General features: G+C 58.4%; 1 protein-coding gene across 1 annotated transcript; it reads right to left on the bottom strand.

Annotated features, from left to right (window-relative positions):
• Positions 1–1,636: 1,636 nt before the first annotated feature.
• Positions 1,637–14,667, bottom strand: TGM2 (transglutaminase 2). The gene is made up of 13 exons (XM_063404494.1): positions 14,499–14,667; positions 11,958–12,137; positions 9,620–9,862; positions 8,395–8,513; positions 7,470–7,598; positions 6,846–7,026; positions 5,757–5,892; positions 5,537–5,640; positions 5,175–5,414; positions 4,766–5,038; positions 3,048–3,208; positions 2,689–2,825; positions 1,637–2,392 (listed from the first exon to the last, which is right to left on the bottom strand). The coding sequence occupies exons 1-13, from the start codon at positions 14,506–14,508 to the stop codon at positions 2,236–2,238; spliced, it is 2,070 nt and encodes a 689-aa protein (XP_063260564.1). The 5' UTR covers positions 14,509–14,667; the 3' UTR covers positions 1,637–2,235.
• Between the last annotated feature and the right edge of the window lie 4,680 nt (positions 14,668–19,347).

Here is a 19,347-nt window from a genome sequence, read left to right as displayed (position 1 = left end):
AAACCATAACTGCAACGTTTGGAGTCTGTTCCCTTCTCATCGGAGCAGCCTTGCTCTGCCGAGGCTCAGATGGATGGGAGTGACCTTCAGGAATAGCTGTTCTAATGTTTATTTTATCAGGACCCAGCTCTGAAGCAGCAGAGCTGCTGGTTATTTTTAACCCAGGCGCTGAGCAGCTGGAGGCCTGGCTCAGCGGAGCCCAGTAACAAATGCTGTAAAGAGGAGCTGTGCATCATTGCCGTGCTGAGGAATGTTCCTGACAGGGCAGGCAGTGCTGGTTTGTGCTGTTAACTACTTCAGGATTCTTTGGGGCTCCATGTGCTCTTGGGGGGGTTGGTGCTGCCAGAGTTGGGAGCTTGAATGGCCCCACCTCTTGTCCTGAATGCAGATGAGAACCCCCATCGCTCTCCCTCCTGGAGCTCCTTCTCTGTCCCCATGCCACAGGGTGGGCACTCTCTGTCCCTTGGAAGAGCAGCTTGAGCAATTCCTTATCCCTCCCTGTGCCAGGCCCCACCTCTGTCCCCACTTTACCCCAGGGGGGTCCCAGCCTCCAGCTGCCTTTTTGGGTTGTGTTTGAGCAAAGCAGGACAGGGAGGTGTGGTGATTAAAGTTTTGAAGGGTAAGGGGATTGTGTGGTTCTCCTGGGTGTGTTTCTTGAAAGGCTTTATTGGCCCCACAATCTGCTGCTGCACAGGAGGCCTGGGCTCTGCTGTGCTCACTCAGGTTCCATGCTGGGAGCAGGAGCTGGGGCTGGAGCTGAGATGGGTCCTTGGCCTCTCATGGGGGAGGCAGAGCCAGGGTTTGGGGAGTTCTGGCCATGAACCCCAGCCTGGCTAGGGAAAGCAGCAGCTGTGTCTGGAGCACTGCACATGGAGATTTTATCTCATCCTAAAGATAAACAGAAAGGGAAGCTGGAGAACGGGCTGTCCTTGATGGGAAGCACTCCCAGCTGCCCATCCAGCCCGAGTCATGGCTGGGATGGGGGACAGCACAATGTCAGGGTGACTGGGACCAGCCAGTGTGAGTGAGATTCTCCTGTCCCACAGACTGTCCTGGGTCTGTGCGACCCCTCTGCCGGGGCTGTGGTAACTGTGAGACCCCCAGTCAGACACCACCAGCTCTCTAATGGTTTCTGTGGTGTTTATAGGGGCAGGGAGGCTCCCACCCTGTCCGTGAGGAGCATGTGGGAGGGCCATTCTGCATGGAAAGTGTTTCTCTTCAGCAGAGCCTTGACCCTGGTTCCAGGTGTGAGATATCCTGCATCCCTGTGCAGGATCCTGTTATTCTTCACCTGCCCAGAGCCTGGGTGTGCAAGACCTGTTGCTTTGGTTACTTGTGGTGTTCCCTCTCCAGTTCTCTGAGCACATTATGGAACCATTCCTGACAGAGGAGAAAATACCTGGGAAGGTGTCTTGGGGGCTGACTGTAGAGCACCCTGAGAACACCAGACCAGGCTGATTTTGGGCAGAGGGGGTGGCCAATATGAGGCCAGTGTGGCTGCAGTGCCAGCCATGGCAATGACCCCCACCCGAGTGCTGGGCTGGGAGAACTCACCCCACCACCCACATGGATGCTGGGCAAGGAGTTGCTGGGTCCTGCTGTGGGGAGAGGAAGGGCAAGAAGAGCCAGGTCTGGCTTTTAAAGTGAAAAATAAAGTTTTTATTCAGTGTTTACGTAGTTGATTCATATCAAGGTAATGTCCCATCCCTCCCTGCAGTATCTGCAGTGCCAGGACGGTTATCAAAGCCAATGCCCGGCTGTAACCAAGCAGGTTATTTGCAGTATGTATTTATAGATTTGTTTTATAGGTATATGGTGCATAGACAGCTTTGTGCTCACAGTATAAAACCTCTCTCTATGGAGCTGCAGTCAGAGGATGCTGATGGCAGGGGCTGGAGGGGTCATTCTGCTGCTGCCTCTATGGAAATGGGCTCTGCAGGCTGGGGCTGCCAGCGCTGCACAGAGGAGGGGGCTGGCACAGGGTCCCACTGTGCTGAGGGACAGGCAGGACAGTGACATTTCCACCTCGCAGGGTGAGAGAACAGCAGTGAAGTGAGCAGCTGCCACAGCAGCCCCCAGCCCTCACCAGCCCCTTTATCCTGTCTGTGCTCCCGGCATCACTGCTGCCGTGTCAGGGTCAGGCTGGGCTCCGGCATCTCCCTTTGGGACCATCTTGGGCTAAAGCAGGGGGGCCAGCGAGGCAGGGTTTCTGCAGCTGGGGGGCTGTGGTGGCTCTCACATGGGCTGGGGTGCGATGATGACGTTGCGGTAGCCCTTGACCCCCGTCAGCTGGTCACTCTCAAAGTCCACCATCAGCTTCTGCAGCCCCGGCAGCCGCGGCATCAGATCCATCCGGAATTTGGCCTCTGCCTGTGGCTCCACTGGCTCCTCACTGTGGGAAGGCAAGGACTCATTGTGGCCTGTCACCCTCAGAGCCCTTGTCACCCTCCTATGGCCCATGGTGCTGCAGGACAGTGCTGGGACTTTGGCAAGCAAAGACCTCTGTAGGGTGGCCGAACCCCTTCCCCAGCAAGGTGTAGGGTAGGGATACTCTAAGTCCACAGGGACCAGCATAGCCCTGGCCCCTGCTGTGCCCCATGACTGCCCTCCCTGGGGGCTCCAGACACAGAAATCCACCCCCACACCACTCCCAACATCCCAGCCAGGAGAAGGGGGAAAGGCTCTTACAGCTCCTTGACCAGCTGCCCCTCGGTGAGGCCGGTGCCTTCCACCACGAACACACAGCCGTTCAGAGGCACTGCCAGGGGGTTCACCAGGCTGATCTCTGCCACCAGCTTACGATTCTGCATTGGCTCACCTAAAACCTGCAAGTAGGAGAGGTTGGACCCCAAGCACCACCCATCCTGGGGGCCATGGTGCTCCCCCTGCCCTGGGGCTGAGGCAGGACCTTAGGGAGGCAGGTCCCAGGGGATGCAGCCCTGCTCTGTGAGCAGGACCTGCTGCCCAAGCCTCAGGGGTAACCCCCCAGATGATCACAGCGACTCATTCCCCTCAGACCTGCCTGGGATGGGACACTGGACCCTTACCCTGATTTTGATTGGTGGATTCTCAACATAAATGTCCCTGACAGCTACGATGACATCGCCAGTCTGGTGATCGTTCAGGAGAGCCACCACCTTGATGAGGTTGTCCTGGGTCAGTTTGTCCCTGTACTCTTCGTACAGGATGCGCAGGGGCACCCTCTTCTCTGGAAGGGGAAGCAGAGAGGGGTCAGCACCCGTGGCATCTCCAGCCCAGAACCACAGTCCCGCACTGACACCCAGCTGCTGCTGGCATGGCTTGGGCTCCCCAGGAGCTTCTCCAGGTGCCTTGCAAAGATGGGGGAACTGGGGCCCCTGCAGGGCTGGGGTTCCAATACTGAGTGCCAGGGGGATGTTCAGGGTGTGGGGTTGGGAAGGAGCCATGTCCTAGGGCAAGACTCCAGGGTCATGCCTGCACCAGGGGTCCAGCATGCCAGCCCTTGGCAGCAAATGTGGGCACTGGGAGGCAGCCTGGCCCCTGGCAGCTGCCCTCACTCAGCCCTCAGCGTTGTTTATCTGAAAGTCCTTCAGGGATGGGGCTGTCCAGGGGGAGGGAGGCTGAAAGCAACCAACTGCAGAACTTCCTGGAACAAGGAGCCCAGGGTGGCTGTGACCGTGAGAAATGGAGTCTGACATTCACGAGGCAGCTGAGACTGAGGGAGAATAAAAAGCCTGGCTTCCCACACTGGCACGAAGTGCTGGGGTGCCCTAAAGAATGCAGTCTGCAAAGTCCTGGGGTCCATATTTTGAGGCAGGAGCTGAGGGTAGAAGTTTCAGGAACTCATAATTAATGTTTCAGAAAAAATGGTGTTGGATTAACTTTTGCACAGGAATGTTAAGTACCCCAAAAGCCACAGGGCTCCTCTAACACGTTGAGTACGAGTCCCCACTCCCCGATCCTGCCCTGCAAAAGGCTCCAAGTACCTGCTGGTGCTTCTGCCAGCATGAGCAGAGGCACATCCCTTTCCCCTAAGTGGTGGCAAGAGCCAGCACATTCCTCATTCCTGTGAAGCAGCTCAACACCTGGCAGAGCGCCGAGCGCTGCGTTTGCAAGAGGGCTGGTGAGGAGCAGGGCTCGGCGCAGGGTAAATATTTGGCTGTTCCAGGACAGCAGATGTGTGGCCTTTCCAAGCCGTGAAGGGTCTCTGCAAGCTCACATAAACCCAAACTCGTGTTTAACGACCAGATGGTGATGTTCACGTGTGATGAGGGCGAGGGAGGTTCGGGGTCCCTGCCAGGACAGCTCTGCAGCCGAACGCCCACCCAAGGAGACACCGAGAGCTTCAGTGCTGCTGGCCAGGAAACCCAGAGCTTCTCATTCCTCCAGCCTGGGACCGTGCACTCAGGGCTGAGCTGGGACAGCTCTGCTCTCCCTGGCATGGGAGGATCCCACCAGAAAGCCCAGCCTACCCCAAAGACTGAGGGAAAGCAGGAGGGATGCAGACAAGTGCCACAGAGTGCCCAGGGATGGCAGCCTGGGTGTGCCAAGCTTGCTCCCTTGGCATAACAGCTGCAGCAGCAGTGGCTTGTCCAGCTCCAAATGCATTTCCAGCCTCTGGCTGAGCAATTTCCTCATCCTCTCACAAAGATTAAAAATCCACAGTAGTTGTTACCTAAGGAGGATGCCCCAAAGTGGCACTGCCAGTATACTGAGCAGCCGAACACAGGCTGACCTGACCCCAGCCCTGGTGAAGCATCTCCTTCACCATCAGTGGGTCTCTTACCCGCCCTGGGCTCAATGTCGATGTCGGCCGGGTCCGTGAGGCCGCACTGGGGCCCCAGGGTGCCGTTGTGGCTGGCGGCGCGGGCGCACAGCGTCACCCTGCAGACACGCTCCTCGTCTGTGTTGTTGTTGACCACGGCAAAGACGTCGAAGTCGCTGCCCTTGTTTGCACCCTCTGACACCTTGATCCTGAGGTGCAGCCCCTCATCCTCCTCCCCGATGGACTTCTTCTGATGCTCTGCCTTCTCAAACACTGCCCGCTCCTCCTCAGACCCTGCGGTGCACAAAATCCCTGTGATTCCCTGGAGTATGGGGAGGGCCTGGGGCTGGGCTGTTCTGCCCTGAGCCCTGGAGCCCTCCTGCTGCAGTTGTTTCCCAGGAGGAACATGCCCCCCTGAAAGCCCCCATACCCTCGGGGTATTTGTAGTTGTGGGTGATGTCCTCCCGGCTGTCCCTGCCCACGCTCTTGGTGCTGATGTACTTCCCCACATCTGAGGATCGGATGCTCTGCTTCTGCATCCCGTCGCCCTGCACCACCCAGTACACCACGTCGGCGTTCACCTCCGCGAAGATGAAGGGGATGTCGTACTTGAGCAGCATGTCACCCTCCTTGATGGCTTTGACGGGGGCTGGCCCGCAGCAGTAAACTCCTGCACGGAGCAGAGCCACTGTCACCACTCCAGGGTTAAGCCACGAGGGGTGGCTGTGGTGGGGCCACCCAGCCGTGTCAGGGTGTGAGGTAGATGGAGCTTCTATGTGGACCACGCTGTACCTTCACTCTTCTCCTGAGGCGTCGGGTCCAGCACCTGCCACCCATCGTAGCCACCTGCCAGGTCTGGACGGGCCATCCATGACTCCACCCAGCAGTGGAAGTTCCTGCAAGGAAAACCAGCATGTAGAAGTTTCAGCCTCCCCCAGCACCTGCCAGGCTCTGGGGAAGGGGCAGAAGTAGCCCAGGGCTGGGCAGGCTGAGGCCCTGCTGTGCTGCTCACCAGATCTTGTCCCAGGAGTACCTCTCCTGCTCCCCCTTCTCGTTGATGTAGCGGTCAATGGTCAGGTTGGCGTTTGTGTCATGGGCTGAGTTGTAGTTGGTCACCACCCGGCTGGGGATTCCCAGGCACCGCATGACTGCGGGGAGCAGGGCAGGGTGAGACAGGGCCCAGATCTGCACCACTCCCACCCCACAGAGCCCCAGGTTTGCACAGCTCACGTCTCGTGGAGCCCCAGGTTTGAACAGCTCCTGCCCCTTTGCCTGCAAAAGGAGTGCCTGGGGACTTCTGGGGTCCCCAGGAGAAGCCAGTTCCCCCATCCACAGTGCACAGGCAAGCTGGGTGGCACCTGGCTCCAACAGCCTGGCAGGTTTGATATTGCAGCAAAAGAAGGCACAAAAAGCGTCTGCAAGAGCTTTGGAGGTAGTGTGGGCAGCCGTGCTGAACCCCGGATTTCCTCTCCCAGCTGTCTTTCACTGAGCAGAGAGCTCCCCAGGGAGCAGGGAGGCAGTTACAGTGCTTCAAAGGAAGGCTATAAACCTCTGCAAGTCGCTGAAAATCCACTTTAGTTTTCTGCTATTTCTCTCCTCTAAAAAGGGTCTCGTCTGTCTGTGACACATCAATGCTCTCACAGGCAGTGTTTTTCTTGGGGCAAAGCTGCACGAGCATATGTGAGTGTTTCCCAGCAGCAGCAGCAAGTCTGGAATTGTTCTCTTCCTTTTCCCCAGGCTGACTGCCCTGGTGGCCATGACATTACTTTGATCTTAGAGGATTCGTGACTTTATTGCAAACTTGGCCTTAAAGCCACTTCCCTCACCCTGGCCTGCCTCAGTCCCTCCCTTGCTGCCTGGCTGGGGAGGCAGTGCTGATTGAAAAACCAGAGACCTTTTCTATAATGTTTTTCCCTCTATTTCCCAACAAACTAGAGTAATAGAGAGCTAATTGCAAAGGAATCATTGCAGGCTGATTGCAGCTCTTCCCTCTGGATGCAGCAACTGGAGTGGATGGAGGGTGGGGGCCAGGCTGGGAGACAGGAGGAGATGGGTGACCCTCTCCTGTGGAGAAGGGGAAACCAGAGGAATCTGCTCTCACCAGTGCACGCCACAGCAGCAAAGACCCAGCACTGGCCGTACTTGACTGGCTGGCACCCAAACTTCTTCCACCTCTTGAGAATATCCACACTCCCAATCCAGGCCATGGGACTCATCCCATCCTCGTAGCGGTTGTCCCACCGCCCAAACAGCACCCCTCTGTCCTCGTCATTGCAGTTTACCTGTGGCAGGAGAAAAGGGAATGGAGGGGCAGGAACTGGCTGGGGAGGGAGGGAAAGAGCCTTTGCCCCATTCATTTGTGCTGTCACCCACATAAATATCCTGTATCCATGAAAGAGTTCACTGGGATGCGCGTAGACATGGTGCTAATTGGGGATGAATTTTAGAAACACATCCTCCTGCTTGGGAATTTGGGCGTGGTTATCCCAAAGCTGCTCCTGGAATGGTCTGTGCCTATCCCTGCTATTTGTTTCCTCTAAGAAAGCTCTTACACATATCAGAGCAGAAACAGGGAAAGGATGTAAAAGAGAGAGGAAACACCTCAGAGAAGGGAAATGGTGTAACTGGGGGGAGTGGCAGATGCTGTCTGCCACAGCTGTAGCAGGGGGGTGTTTGCACCCCAGGGAGTGTGGGGTGATGGGGACACCCTGCAGCCCGGACTCACCATGGCGCTCACCACCCTGCCAATGTACACGGGGTCATTGCGGCGGGAGCAGTCCCGGTTCTGATCCCTCAGGTGTTTGGGGTTTATGTCCAGCATGTTGAGGCAGATGGCCAAGATGTCATCCTCGAACTGGTGGAGAGCAGGGAGAAAAGGTTGAGTGAAATACCCACAGGGGCTCTGCCACATCTGTCCTCCCTCTCTGGCTCACTGTGATGCCCCTGCCAGCAGAACTGCTGGGTACAGGGGTCATACCTCCTCAGGGTCCCCTCCCCAGGGGCCCCTCCCCAGCTAGCATCCACTGAGTGATGTCCCCACTGTTCCCAGTCAGCTGGTGACACCTGTGGGTGACCTCCTGCCTACGTACTGGGGCTGGATCTGGTTTCCTGCAACCACGCAGGGGTCAGGGCATGGACTTGACCTCCGGGAAAATCTACTTCCCATCACGGCTGAGTCACAGCCCTTCCTTGAATTGAGGCACAGATCCTGTGGAGGCCATGGGCACCCCCACGGCTGCAGGCCCCCCTTTGCTCAGGGAGGGTGGCTGAGCAACCCCTGTGTCCCGAGGGTGCAGCTGGGGAGTGAGCACTGCCTTATCGGCACCCCTGGCACGGTCCCCAGGAATTTCCTTATCAGGCACCACCTCCTGGCACAGCAGGGCCACCCAGATTAGGGACACACGGCCATGGGGCCCCCGGGAGCCATGGGGAAACACTCCCCTTGCCTTGCCACGCTTTGAAGTCAGCGCATTGTCTCTTGGAAATGAGATTCCAGTTTCTTTGACCCATGGCTGGACTCCAAGGTGCTGACAGCATTTGGGACACATGTTTGTGAGGAGCACACGCATGGCACCAGTCCCTGTGTCCTGCAGCACCAGAGCTGCATGGCCTGGGTCAGCCAGGGGTTCCAGGGGGCCTTGCCCACTCACCTGGCCAAAGTTCCAGGGGATGGAGAAGATGTAATCACAGGTGCCCTGGTAGATAAGCCCGTGCTGGGACAGGACGTACTCACGTCGCTCGTTCTCGTCACGCATGAAAACCGTGTCCTCTGTGGGAACAGCAAGTGATGGGGACAGGGCTCTGCCCTGCACACCCAGCTTCCTGACCCCCTCCCTGGGGATGGATCCAGTGGGAAATGAGGCATGAGGGGCTGGGACTGCTCATGCTTTAAACCAGCTCCTGGGGAATTTCGGCCCAGGTTGATTTAAACTGATGGGAACATTTCAGTGGGTTTGTGGTTTGCTTTTCATTCTTTCTCATGTCTCTGTCTTTCCTCCCTTTTATTTAATGGAGATGGATCTCTTCTCAGGAGGAGAGACCTCCCTGGGGGTGCAATGAGCAGTGGGAGTGGGTGTGCTGGCTCAGCACAGCCAAAGCCATTTCACTCACAGCAGCCACTGCTGTGGAAATCAACATTTACTGGAAATGTTTGCAGAAGGAAACCCCACACATCCACCCCCAGTGCTCAGCACAGCCCTGGTTGAACAGAGCTTCCTATGGCTCCTTATCTCTGCAGATCCAGCGTGGGACATTTGAGATCCAGGAAACGAGCTAGTCCAGGAGCAGGGGAAGGGCATGGAGGGAGGAAAATCCCAGGGCTGTTGAACCTTACAGCACTGAATTGAACCTCCCCTCTGGGTCTGGCTGCCCAAATTTCACCAGGACAGTGATATCCATGTCACCGAGTCCACAGCTGGGTGCCAGTGTGAGAATGAGCCTCGTGGGGGCAATTAGGGACAACTGGGGGCAAGTGGGGACAACTGGAGGCAAGCAGGGACATTTAGAGGCTTTCCCCCTGTCCCCTGCCTGGCCAGGAGCTGGTGCCAGGGACTGCCCAGGGCTTCATACCAGCACCAATGTGGTGAGCTCCCACGGGCACTATGTGGTGGGGGCAGCCTGGACAGGGTGTTTGGAGTGGTGGCACAGGGGCTGTGGGTGTTGTAGGGTGGGGATGGTGCTCTTGGCCCCGACCTACTGCAGGGATTGTGTGGAGATGGAAGCAAAGTGAGGCTTTCTGCTCAAAACTGCGTTCAGACCAGGGCTTGGGACAGCTGGGATCTGCACTGGGATGAGACCTGTGGGGAGGTGCTTGGGGAGCATCTCGTGTTTGCCTGAGCCTTGGCATCCCTGGGCTCAGAGAGGTGAAAGCCTCACCTGGGTGCCAGGGGTTGAAGAGCAGCACAAAGTCCCCGATTTGGTAGCTGGAGCCCTGGTAGTCAGTGCAGGTCTCCAGGGTCATGCTGTAGCGGCCAATGCGAGCGTTGGGTGGGGAGCAGAGAGAGACAGACAGGGACTCCCCATCCTGCTGCTGCATCACAGCACTCCAGCACGATTCCTCTGGGCAGTCAGTCATCACAAAGTGGGAGCTGGTTCCCGATGTCTCACTGGGGCAGGGCCCTGGCAAGAAGGAGGAGGTCAGTTCTCCCAGTGCTCCAGAGTCCCTGGGAGCCCCCTGCCATGGAGGCTGTACCAAGGGGAGCTGCTCCAAGCCCCCCTGCCCTGCAGCAGCTGCCTGGATCTCGGCTCTCACAGGCTGGGGTCATCCACCCTGCAGTTAGTCAGGTACTGAGGGCACAGGGCAGCCCAGCTGCCGGGAGCTCAGACATGTCTCACTGTTTGGGAAGGGGCAGACTCGCCCTGTGAGGGGCCAGCAGAGCACAGGGGTGCTTGCCCAGGTGCTCACCCCAGGGCCAGGTCTCTGTTCTCACATACACCCGCTCCTGCCTCTCCTCTGAGCAGCGCTGCCATGTCCCTGCACCCCCAGCACGGGGGCTGGCAGAGCCCGGCCATGAGCACAGACCCCATCACCGGGTGCCCCAGTCCGTGTGTGCAGCCTCAGGCGTTGCTGCAAACATCCCAGGGTTAGGGATGACCTCAGTGGCCAAAGCGCCGAGCCTGGGACAGTGTGATCCTCGCTGGCCCCTCCAAGCTGCAGCCATGGCCAAGCCACCTGCACTGAGCCAGCTCCAGACGCGCTCCCGGGGCGGTGACGCCCAGCCCGGCCCTGCGGCTCCATGCAGTGCCTGGCCGGCAGCCGAGGCAGTGGTGCCACTGCTGTCCCCTCTCCCCGCCAGCCCTCGCCCACAGGCCAGTCACCAAAAATACTCGTGAACTCATGGAAGTGACACAGTTTCTCCTCTCGAGCAGGCTGGGCTGAGTTCACGGTGTCCTTTGGGCAAGAGCCAGCCCGGCGCTGCTGTAGGCTGGGCAGACACGGGAATCTGCCTCCTCCTCCTCTTCCTCCTCCTCCTCCTGCCTCCACAACCCAAAACATCCCCCTGGACTGCGGCACCTGAATGGGGCTCTGCCAACACGGCTACTGCAAAAATACAGCTCTATTTTCACTCCATTTTTCCTTCCCTCTCTCTTGTGGGAGGCGGCACACAGCCTCGGTGGCTTTGCTGTCCTAGGACAGAGGGACAGGTCCGGCCCCAGTGAGGAGTGTGCTGGGGCTGCTGCTGCTGGAGTGGCACTGCCCCGTGCCTCTGTGAGCACCAAAGCACCTCTGCCCTCTTTCTGCAACGCTGGGGCTGGGCTCCAGCCTGGAGCAGCCTCTGCCAAAATGTGCCTTGGCTTGGGAGGCTGTGCCTGTGGCTACTCCCCCTGCAAAACCAGCCCGGGGCTGCCTGGCTGTAGCACGGCCTGGAGAAATGCAGGGGTGGGAGTGGGTGGGAGCTGCTGGTTTAGGGTGAAGCTGGGAGGTGCTGGGTTTTGTTTTGTCACCAGAGCTTTTGGGATGGAAAAAGGAGAGTTTTATTCTGCGAGGAAACTTGGGTGCAGTTTTACTTTGCGTTCTGGCCCGGTTGACTCAGCATGGTGCTTCAGCCCCAAAATAGCTCCTGCCTGAGAAATAGTTTCCTCTCCCTTTGCTCTGAGCTGGCGGGGCCGAGCCCCTGCCCGGCGGCAGGACCCAACCCTGGCTGTGAGAGCAGCGGCCCAGCCCTGGCCCAGCACAGGGGGCTGAACTGGGGGGCTCTGTGGGAACATTTCCTTCCTCCATTGTTTGTGTTTTCCTGAGCAAACCCCACTCTGGGTGGTCTGAGAGGCAGCAGGGCTGTGTGTAAAGCCCATCAGCAGAAATGCTGTGATATCTCTGGCTGAAAAGACACCCTGTGCTGAGGTTTCTCAGAGGGGCAGGAGGGTTGGGCAGGATCCTGGCTCCAGCTAAGGTACTTCCTGGTGAAGCTGGCAGCTCTGGCATGCCCTTAGTCTGGCTGGGCCCTGGGAAGAGGAGGTGATGATGCTGGTGGCTTTTTATTTCTTTATCATTTCTGTTCTGCTCTCATTAAGGAGATGAGCTTCTACCTTTCTTTCTTGTGATATAAAAGCTGTGCACAGCACCAGCCTCTGCCAGGTGAGGAACAGGGACTGCCTGACATGGGTCAGGTCCCGTGGCACAGACCCGTGGGAGCACAGGTGAGCCCTGGGGCACGGCAGAGGGTGGTGACACCTACACAGCCCTCCCCCGCGACACAAATGTGGCCCCACTCACCCGTCTCCACGTTGAAGGAGAGTTTGTCCACGCCCTCCTCGTAGCCGCGGCCCGAGAAGCGCAGGGTGATGCTGAAGGGCTGCCCCCGCCGCACCACCAGCTGCTGGCAGCCCATGTCCGCCGTGCGGTGCTCCCGCCCATTGCGGTCGCAGTGCAGGTCCCACGTCTCCAGCACCAGATCTGCAAAGGCAGCGGCACGTTCAGCTCTCTCCCGGGAGCTCATCACGCAGCCCCGGCGCTTGGGAAGGAGGGGTGGCTCCAGCCCGTCCCGAGCCCTGGGTCGGGACCTTGGTGTGGGCTCTGAGCCTCTCCCACCCACCCTGCCCTGTGCTCCGGGTGTGCCGGGCAGAGCACCTCTCTAGCAGGGCACAGTGACCGTGCCAGACTGAGCATCCCCATCCAGGCCTGGGCTCCCGTCGTGTGAGAGGGGCACAGCTTTGGCAGCCAAGCTCACAGCGACTTTTTGCCCTCCTGATCCAGCTCTACGCTGTGTTGTGCTATGGAGTTGCCTCCGTGGTATCACCTGGGCTGCCAGAGCTGTACCAAGCCTGTGTCTCACAGCACCCAGCAGCAGAGCAAAGCCCAGCACTCAGCTCTGCTCTCAGGGGACCTCTCACTGGAGCTGCTGTCTGTGTGCTCCCACCCCAGCCCGTGCTGCTGAGTGAGCCCAGCAATGTCCAGGATGTTCCTGTGCCTCAGCCAGGCCTCCAGCAGCTTCACTGTGCTGCAGCTGCTGACAAATTGGTGGGAGCAAGTGTAGATTCAGTGACAGAGGGTGTCTGATGCCCCAGACATCTGCAGGCTGCTCTGCTCCGCTCACAGCCCAGGCAGAGCTGTGTGCTGGAGCACCAGCAGCCATGTCCCCACCACCCTGGGCACTGTGCTGGAGTAATGAGACATCGTTCATCATCACTTGAGGCCACTGATCCCTGACTGCTCTGCAGTGACGTATTAATCACCAGAATAAGCAAAAGCATTCTGTGCAGGAGAGCAAATGGCAAGCTCAGTGCCAGCGAGGGACTGAGTAGATCAATGGGGAATACTCAGTTTGGTCCCCATGCCATGGCTCTCCTCAGCCATGCCCTTCCTAGTACCAGCTCTGGTAATCACCAAGCCCTCCTTGGACCAGTGCCAAATGGAAACAGCAGCCCATGAGCTCACCATTCTCAGAGCTAAATGAAAATATTGCTCCTGGCTCACTGGGCAAGGAGTATGGCCCCAGTGGAGGGCAGTGGGCTTGTCACCGTCCCCACCACACTGAGAGCTGCTTGAATGGTCCATAACTATGGCCAAGATCCCCACAGCCAGCCCATGGGAACTGTGAAGTGGGGACAGAGCCCAGACAAGCCCTTTCCCTCCCTGTCTCCCCCTCTGTGCTGCGGAACACGGACTGTACAAGTGGAATCTCATGGCTGACATGGAGCCAGACTTGCCGACAACAAGCGTGTTCAGAAACCAGGATCAGGGCTCCTCCTTGTCCCAGTCACCCTGGGGGTTTCATCCTCAGCAGATTCAGCAAAAAAGCAGATTTAGAAAAGCACAGGTGCCTGTATCCAAATTAGTGGATGCCAACAGATGGGTGGGAAGGGGGCTGCAGTGCTGTAAGTGGCAGCAGCATCCTGGGCACTCAGGAACGGGAGCTTCCCAGTGTGTTCGGGACAGGACACAGCATTAAGCTGTGCCAGGGGAAATTTAGGCTGGGCATTAGGAAAAAATTCTTCACAGAAAGAGTGACTGGGCTCTAGAATGTGCTGCACAGGGAGACGGAGCCACCATCCCTGGAGATATTTAAAAAAAGACTGGATGTGGCACTTAGTGCCAGGGTCTAGCTGATAAGGGGGTATTAAATCATAGACTGGAATTGCTCTCAAAGTCTTTTCCAGCCTAGGTAATTCAGTGATTCTGCAGCGGCTCAGCTATGTGTCTGTGTGAGTGTCTGACCCGAGGGATCTGTTGGTATTGCTACAGCCGTGCTGGGAGCCAGGACAGCCTGCGGCACTGGGGCACAGCAGAGCAGTGATGCCTCTCACCCAGAGGGCTGTGTGCCCATGGCAATCACACAGACCCGTTTCCCGGGAGTTTGGGGACAGCTGCGTGCGAGGTGGGGGGTGTCTCTGCCCTGAAGAGGCAAACGTGCACATTCCCGACGCCCAGAAGCTCTTTTAATGCCTGAGCCTCCTGTAATCCCCTCACCCTGTTGGGACATGGGCACACGCTCCCGGCCCAGCTGTCCACCTTCCTCTGCCGGGAAAGCTTTAAATAGCACCAGACTTCATCCTACGGGACACCCGGAGGAGAGTCGGGAGGGAGGGAAGGGCACAGACCTGCGTGGACCCCGCACGGACCCTGGTTAGGCTTGCTACCGCCGTTCTGCTTTAGTATTTCCCGTTCCCCATCGCCCCTGAACTTCGGCTGAGGGTCAGCGACCGGCTCTGGCCCCAAGCGAGCGGGGAGCGGCGCGGGGGCAGCGAGCTGGGGCGGGGGTGCGGCCGGTCGGGACTTCCCGCGGAGCGGGACCGAGCCCGGCACCTGCGCTCCTACCTTCGGCCATGGTGCCGCCTCCTGCGCACGTCCCGGTACCTGTCCCGGTCCCGGTCCCGCCGGCAGTGCTGTCGGTGCCGATGCCGGTCCTTGAGGCGCTCCGGATGCCGGGGGAGCTGCCCCTCACCAGCCGCTGTCCGGCCCCACCGCCAGTCCCATTTATCCCGCCCGGCCCCCGCGCACCCCCCCCGCCCCCCGCCGCAGTAGGGCCGGCGGAGGGAAGAAAGGGAAAGCAAAGTTTCCAGGAAACGGGCGGGTTTAGGTCCCACCTATTGAAAACAACACCAAAAAAAAAAAAAAAAAAAAAAAAAAAAAAAAAAAAAAAAAAAAAGCAGCAGCCCCCCCAGGCTCCCCGGGTTGGCCCCACCGGGGTCTCCCGGGACCCCACAGCCCCCGGGTAGGAGATGGCCCCGCTGCCGATGAAGAGGAGGGGAAAACAAGGGGGCGGAGAGGGGCTGCGCAGCTTTCAGCGAAGTGCCAGAACTCGGGACTGTTTTCTCCTTATAAAGTTCTCTCCCTCCTCTGGCTGCGTCCCCATCCTGGCCAGTCCTGGTGGGATGCGATTGTCGGGAATTGCACCCCCTTCCTGTAACTGCATCCCTGAGAGAAGGAGTCTGGAGGGAAAATGCGATAAAAACTTTGCTGCTGGACAGCTGATGTGTTGGAATCGGTGCTGGTTGCGCTGGCACGTGGACGTGTGCACATAGCAGTGACTACCACATTTCCTGGAAGTCCCCGCCTCACGCACTGGCCATCCCTCTCCTGCCTGGGGGTCCCTGCCTCAGGGTCTTGCCCTTGGTACCACCTGGGGTTGCCTGGCCTGTCCCAACCCTCCCTGTGTGTCCTAAGGGTCACCCAACACACCAGAGACCACCTATCAGGGACAGAGGGCTGAGACCCCACACCTCCATGGGCTCTTGGGGCTTGGGAGTGCACTGGTACCTTCCCAGCAGCATGGTTTGTTATCAACAAAGTCTTGAGAAGCTTCTGGAATAACTTTGTTCAGTTACTGGTTTTCCTTCATGTGAGTTAAGCTGCCCAGGACCAGGCCCCAGGATAGGGGTGTGCTCCTGGTGGAGCCCTGAACTGACCCTCCTTGTGTGGCCCTTGGATGGATGCAGGATGCTGCAGCCTGGGCACTGGGAACCCTCCTCAGCCTGATACGTCCCCTTCTGCTCCCCCAGGCCCCTCAGCCCCTTCCCCTCCCAGGTTTGGTGATTGGTGCATCACTCCAGGGCTGTTGTGGGACCTTGGGGATGGTGCTGCACTGTAAGATGGTTGGGATCCATCACTGGTGTACTCAGGGTCACTCACAGGGTGAAGCCCCACTGTCCTGGTGTGCCCCATTGCCCAAGTGTGTGCAGCAGCTGGATCTGCCCTCCCCACACTTGGGGTGGTCCTGGTCAGGGGCCCCCAACTGTGGGCAGTGCTCTGCTTGGGCATGTCAGGCACTGCACTGGGAGGGTCTGCAGTGAGCTGGATCCTCCTCCAGCTCTACAAAGGGATTTTTGGTACCGACAGAGTTGTTTGGGTCTAAGCATGCCAAGGGCAGAGACCAGAATTTCCACATGTGGGGGGCTCCTGCTCTAGGGGCACATGGCTGGTTTTACAGAAGCCCCACAAAGCAGCCATGGCTGGGGCTGTCCCGTCCTCCATCACCTTTAAGGGAGGTGGGGAGGGACACTGGAGTAGAAGCAGCAAATCCTTGCTGAGAGAAAGCTTGGGACAGCTGGTTTTAATGGAAACAATTCATGCACTACTCCACCATGTATTTGTATGAGCTAGGGGTGTGCAGGTCATGGTGGGGGGCCTTTGCCAACTGCACAACTGATGCCAGCAGGGCCCTCCTCACCACAGCAGTGCCACCTCACCGCAGAAAGATCCGTACAGGAACAGCCTGACAGTGCTGCCCTGTCAGTGTGCCACTCTCCTGCTGGGGTCTTGCTCTCCTTGTTCAGATTTGAGAAGAGACACTGGAAATGACGCCCTCTTCCTCTTCCCTTGGTCCTTGTGGGCAGCACTGAGTTGTTCCCATGGATGCAGGGAGGGGTCAGTGGGGATGAGGATCCCCTGGGCTGCCCCTCTCTCTGAGTGTCAGGGCCACAGGAATTGCTGTCCACTGCCAGGCTGCTGTGACGCCTGGGGAGGGCTGGTGGCCATGGGAGCTCAGAGCTGGTGTCACCTGCCCCGAGCTTGCCTTGCTCCCAAGGCTGATTCCTAGGAACAGGAGCCTCTGCCACTGGTTGTGACAAGTGTCACGTGCCACTCTGGGCTCTGCTGCAGGAGGCTGGGCTCAGCTCTGCCTGCACAAGCCCACTCTTCCTCCTGTACCACTGTGAACTCTGGATGCACTCTGCAGCAGAGGTGCACACTCGGGGTTGTTTGCTCGAGTTAATGTGTGACCAACAGGCACCTGCTGACAAAGAGACCGCGGCAGTGGAGGAATTGAGAATAGCCATTTCTCACTCGGCTTAGAAGCACGAGCAGTTTGTTGTCTTGAGGAGTGCAGGGTGTGTGGGATGAGTGGGACTGGGCAAGCTGGGGTGCCTGGTGCTGGGCAGGCTGTTGGGATTATCTTCTGTCTGGTTTCCTGGCCAAGCACAGAGCGGGAACAATTCACAGTACCTGTCCCTGCTCTGGCACCTTGGGCAGAAGTGGCAGGAGACAAGTGCCTGGCTGTCCCCTGGGGCTGTGTCCCAGGGCTGTCCCTCTGGCTCTGTCCAGCCAGGACTGTCCCTCAGGGGCTATCCACGGAGCTCTGGGCTTGGTTCCAGCACCTTACCAAGAGGAAACCTCCCTTGTTTCCAGCTTTAGTGTCCACTTCACTCACCACCTTGTATCGTGGAGGCATCTGTCTGCCCAGGCACTGGAAAATGCCGCCCATGGTAGGCCAGCTACATTGCTGGTGTTATTTTTACTCTCCTTACTAAGACAAGGGTGCATTAAGAGGGTGTTTGCACTGCTGAAGCCCAGAATAACTCCTCATTTGCTCAAGGTGTTCAGTGCAGGACTGCGACTTTCCTCGCCCCCACCCCGCTCCTGGAGCTGCTTCAAAGCGTGTCCGTGCCTGCAGTGCCGGTCCCCGCACAGACAGAGCCGCTGTTTGCTCTGCTGGGTGTGTGCCGGGGCGGCTGCAGCCCCTCCAGTGCCCGCACATCCTGACTCAGTTCCTTGTGTAGGCAGATAAACAACCCGTGAAAAAGGGCAGTGTCTGCTCGGAGTCGCCCCGTTCAGTCGTCAACCGACTTCAGGAGCTCTGCCCATCTCCTGCGGTGCTTCTCGCCCCAGGTATTCCCCAAACTCTGCCTCAGCAGAGCCGCTGCTCCTGCAGTCCCCCGCAGCCGGGGCACCTGGGTACTCCTCGGGGGAGAGCTCGGCATCGTCTCAGGGGAGGGTCTGCAAGGGGCCCTGCAGGGATGGGACTGCAGGACAAAGTGTTTTATGCCCATGATGACATCAGGGAGCTCTGGGGGCTGTGTGGGCATCCCAGTGTGCAAGATGCAGCAACGACCCCTCTGACACCTCTGATCTGCAAAAGTACTTCCCAAAGCTGGGAGGAAAGACCTGGAGCAGCTCCACGCGTGGTCGGCAGAGCCAAGGGTCTATAGGGGCATGCAGGACTGGGCCAGGGAGGATGGGGTTGGTGACAGCATCACGTCTGGTTTGGGGCTTTGGTTGCCACAGGCAGCTCTGGCACTGGGCCAGCGGCTGAGCGAGACGGGCTCAGTGCAGGCTCCCGAGGTGGTGGGGCTTAGAGCCGGCATCAAGGGGGGCTTGTTCCCGGCCAGGCCAAGAACTGCAGCCTTTCCTTTGGGAGGAGAAGTGGCTTTTAAAGGAAAAGCAGGTTGTTTTTCCACCTGGCCCCCCAGGCAGGCGCGGTGCCACAGCCACAGGGCAGACACAGCCCGTGGAGCTGAGGCATCCGCTGCTCTTGGGGCAGGGTGAGGGATGCGCGGTGCTGTCGGATGCAGTCCAGGGCTCTGGCTCCCGGCTCACGGCACAGGATGAGCCAGAAGCTGTTCCCAAAAAATGCAGAGCCCGAACCAGCAAGGTCTGGAGGGATTGGCCAGCAGCTGATAAGTAGCTTCTCTTGGGAGTCCTGGTGCAAGGCACCCCCTCCCGCTCCTAGAGGGGAATTAGGAGGAATTCATTGTGTAACTGTCTTTGGTTTTAGGCCGAGTCTGTATTTCTAGTTAAAAGAAATGAGAGAAAAAAACCCTCTCGAAAGTCTCAGGGTTTATTGGGTCTGCAAGGACGGTGGGGGCAGGAAAGCTGGGGGCTTCCCTGGCAAGGCTCCTAAGCAAGCCCCTGGGAGGTGGATCCTGTGTTGGACAGCAGCAATGCATGCAGGGGAGGTGGATTCTCCAGCTGTGTCAAACCTTTCCTTGCTGGTGGCCCCAAGAGGGCCACAAGGCCAGTCCCAATGTGGCAGGGTCCCACAGCACTCGGGAGTGTGCTGCAGTGCTGCAGGATGGGCTCACGTCCACTGCCAGGATAGTCACGAGCCAAACACAATGTTTTGCAAACTGATCTGGCTGTACCTGGTGCAAACTGAACTCCAGCCTCCGGCTGTCATTTCCCAGCAGTTCATTGGAACCTCCCCAGCGCTCCCTCCCCAGGGCGCCTGTTCCCCCAGGGAGCCACTCCCCGGTACCCTCGCCACCTTCACAGCTTGCAGGCTCCAATGGGTCTGCAGGGGAAACAAGAAGGGTCTGCACTCCCCAGTTGGTGCATAGAGTGTTTGTGCTCCTCCATGAGTCCACACGTCCAGATTTGATGCCTGAAGCTGGGTGGTTCCCCCAGAGCTAACACCTGAGCTGTGTGTGTCCCCCGTGCAGGTCACCTGCAC

Source organism: Prinia subflava, chromosome 8 (genome assembly GCF_021018805.1).
Source record: "Prinia subflava isolate CZ2003 ecotype Zambia chromosome 8, Cam_Psub_1.2, whole genome shotgun sequence".
NCBI lineage: Eukaryota > Metazoa > Chordata > Aves > Passeriformes > Cisticolidae > Prinia > Prinia subflava.
Note: the sequence above shows the minus strand (reverse complement) of the source record. Positions and strands in the feature narration are given on the sequence as shown.

What these genes read in the sequence shown, in the direction of transcription:
- TGM2 (XM_063404494.1), bottom strand. An exon ending in CTTCAACCCCTGGCACCCAG is followed by an intron (nt 8,514 to 9,619) that starts GTGAGGCTTTCA and finishes CTGTTCCCACAG; the next exon opens with AGGACACGGTTTTCATGCGT. An exon ending in TCCCCTGGAACTTTGGCCAG is followed by an intron (nt 7,599 to 8,394) that starts GTGAGTGGGCAA and finishes GCTCTCCACCAG; the next exon opens with TTCGAGGATGACATCTTGGC.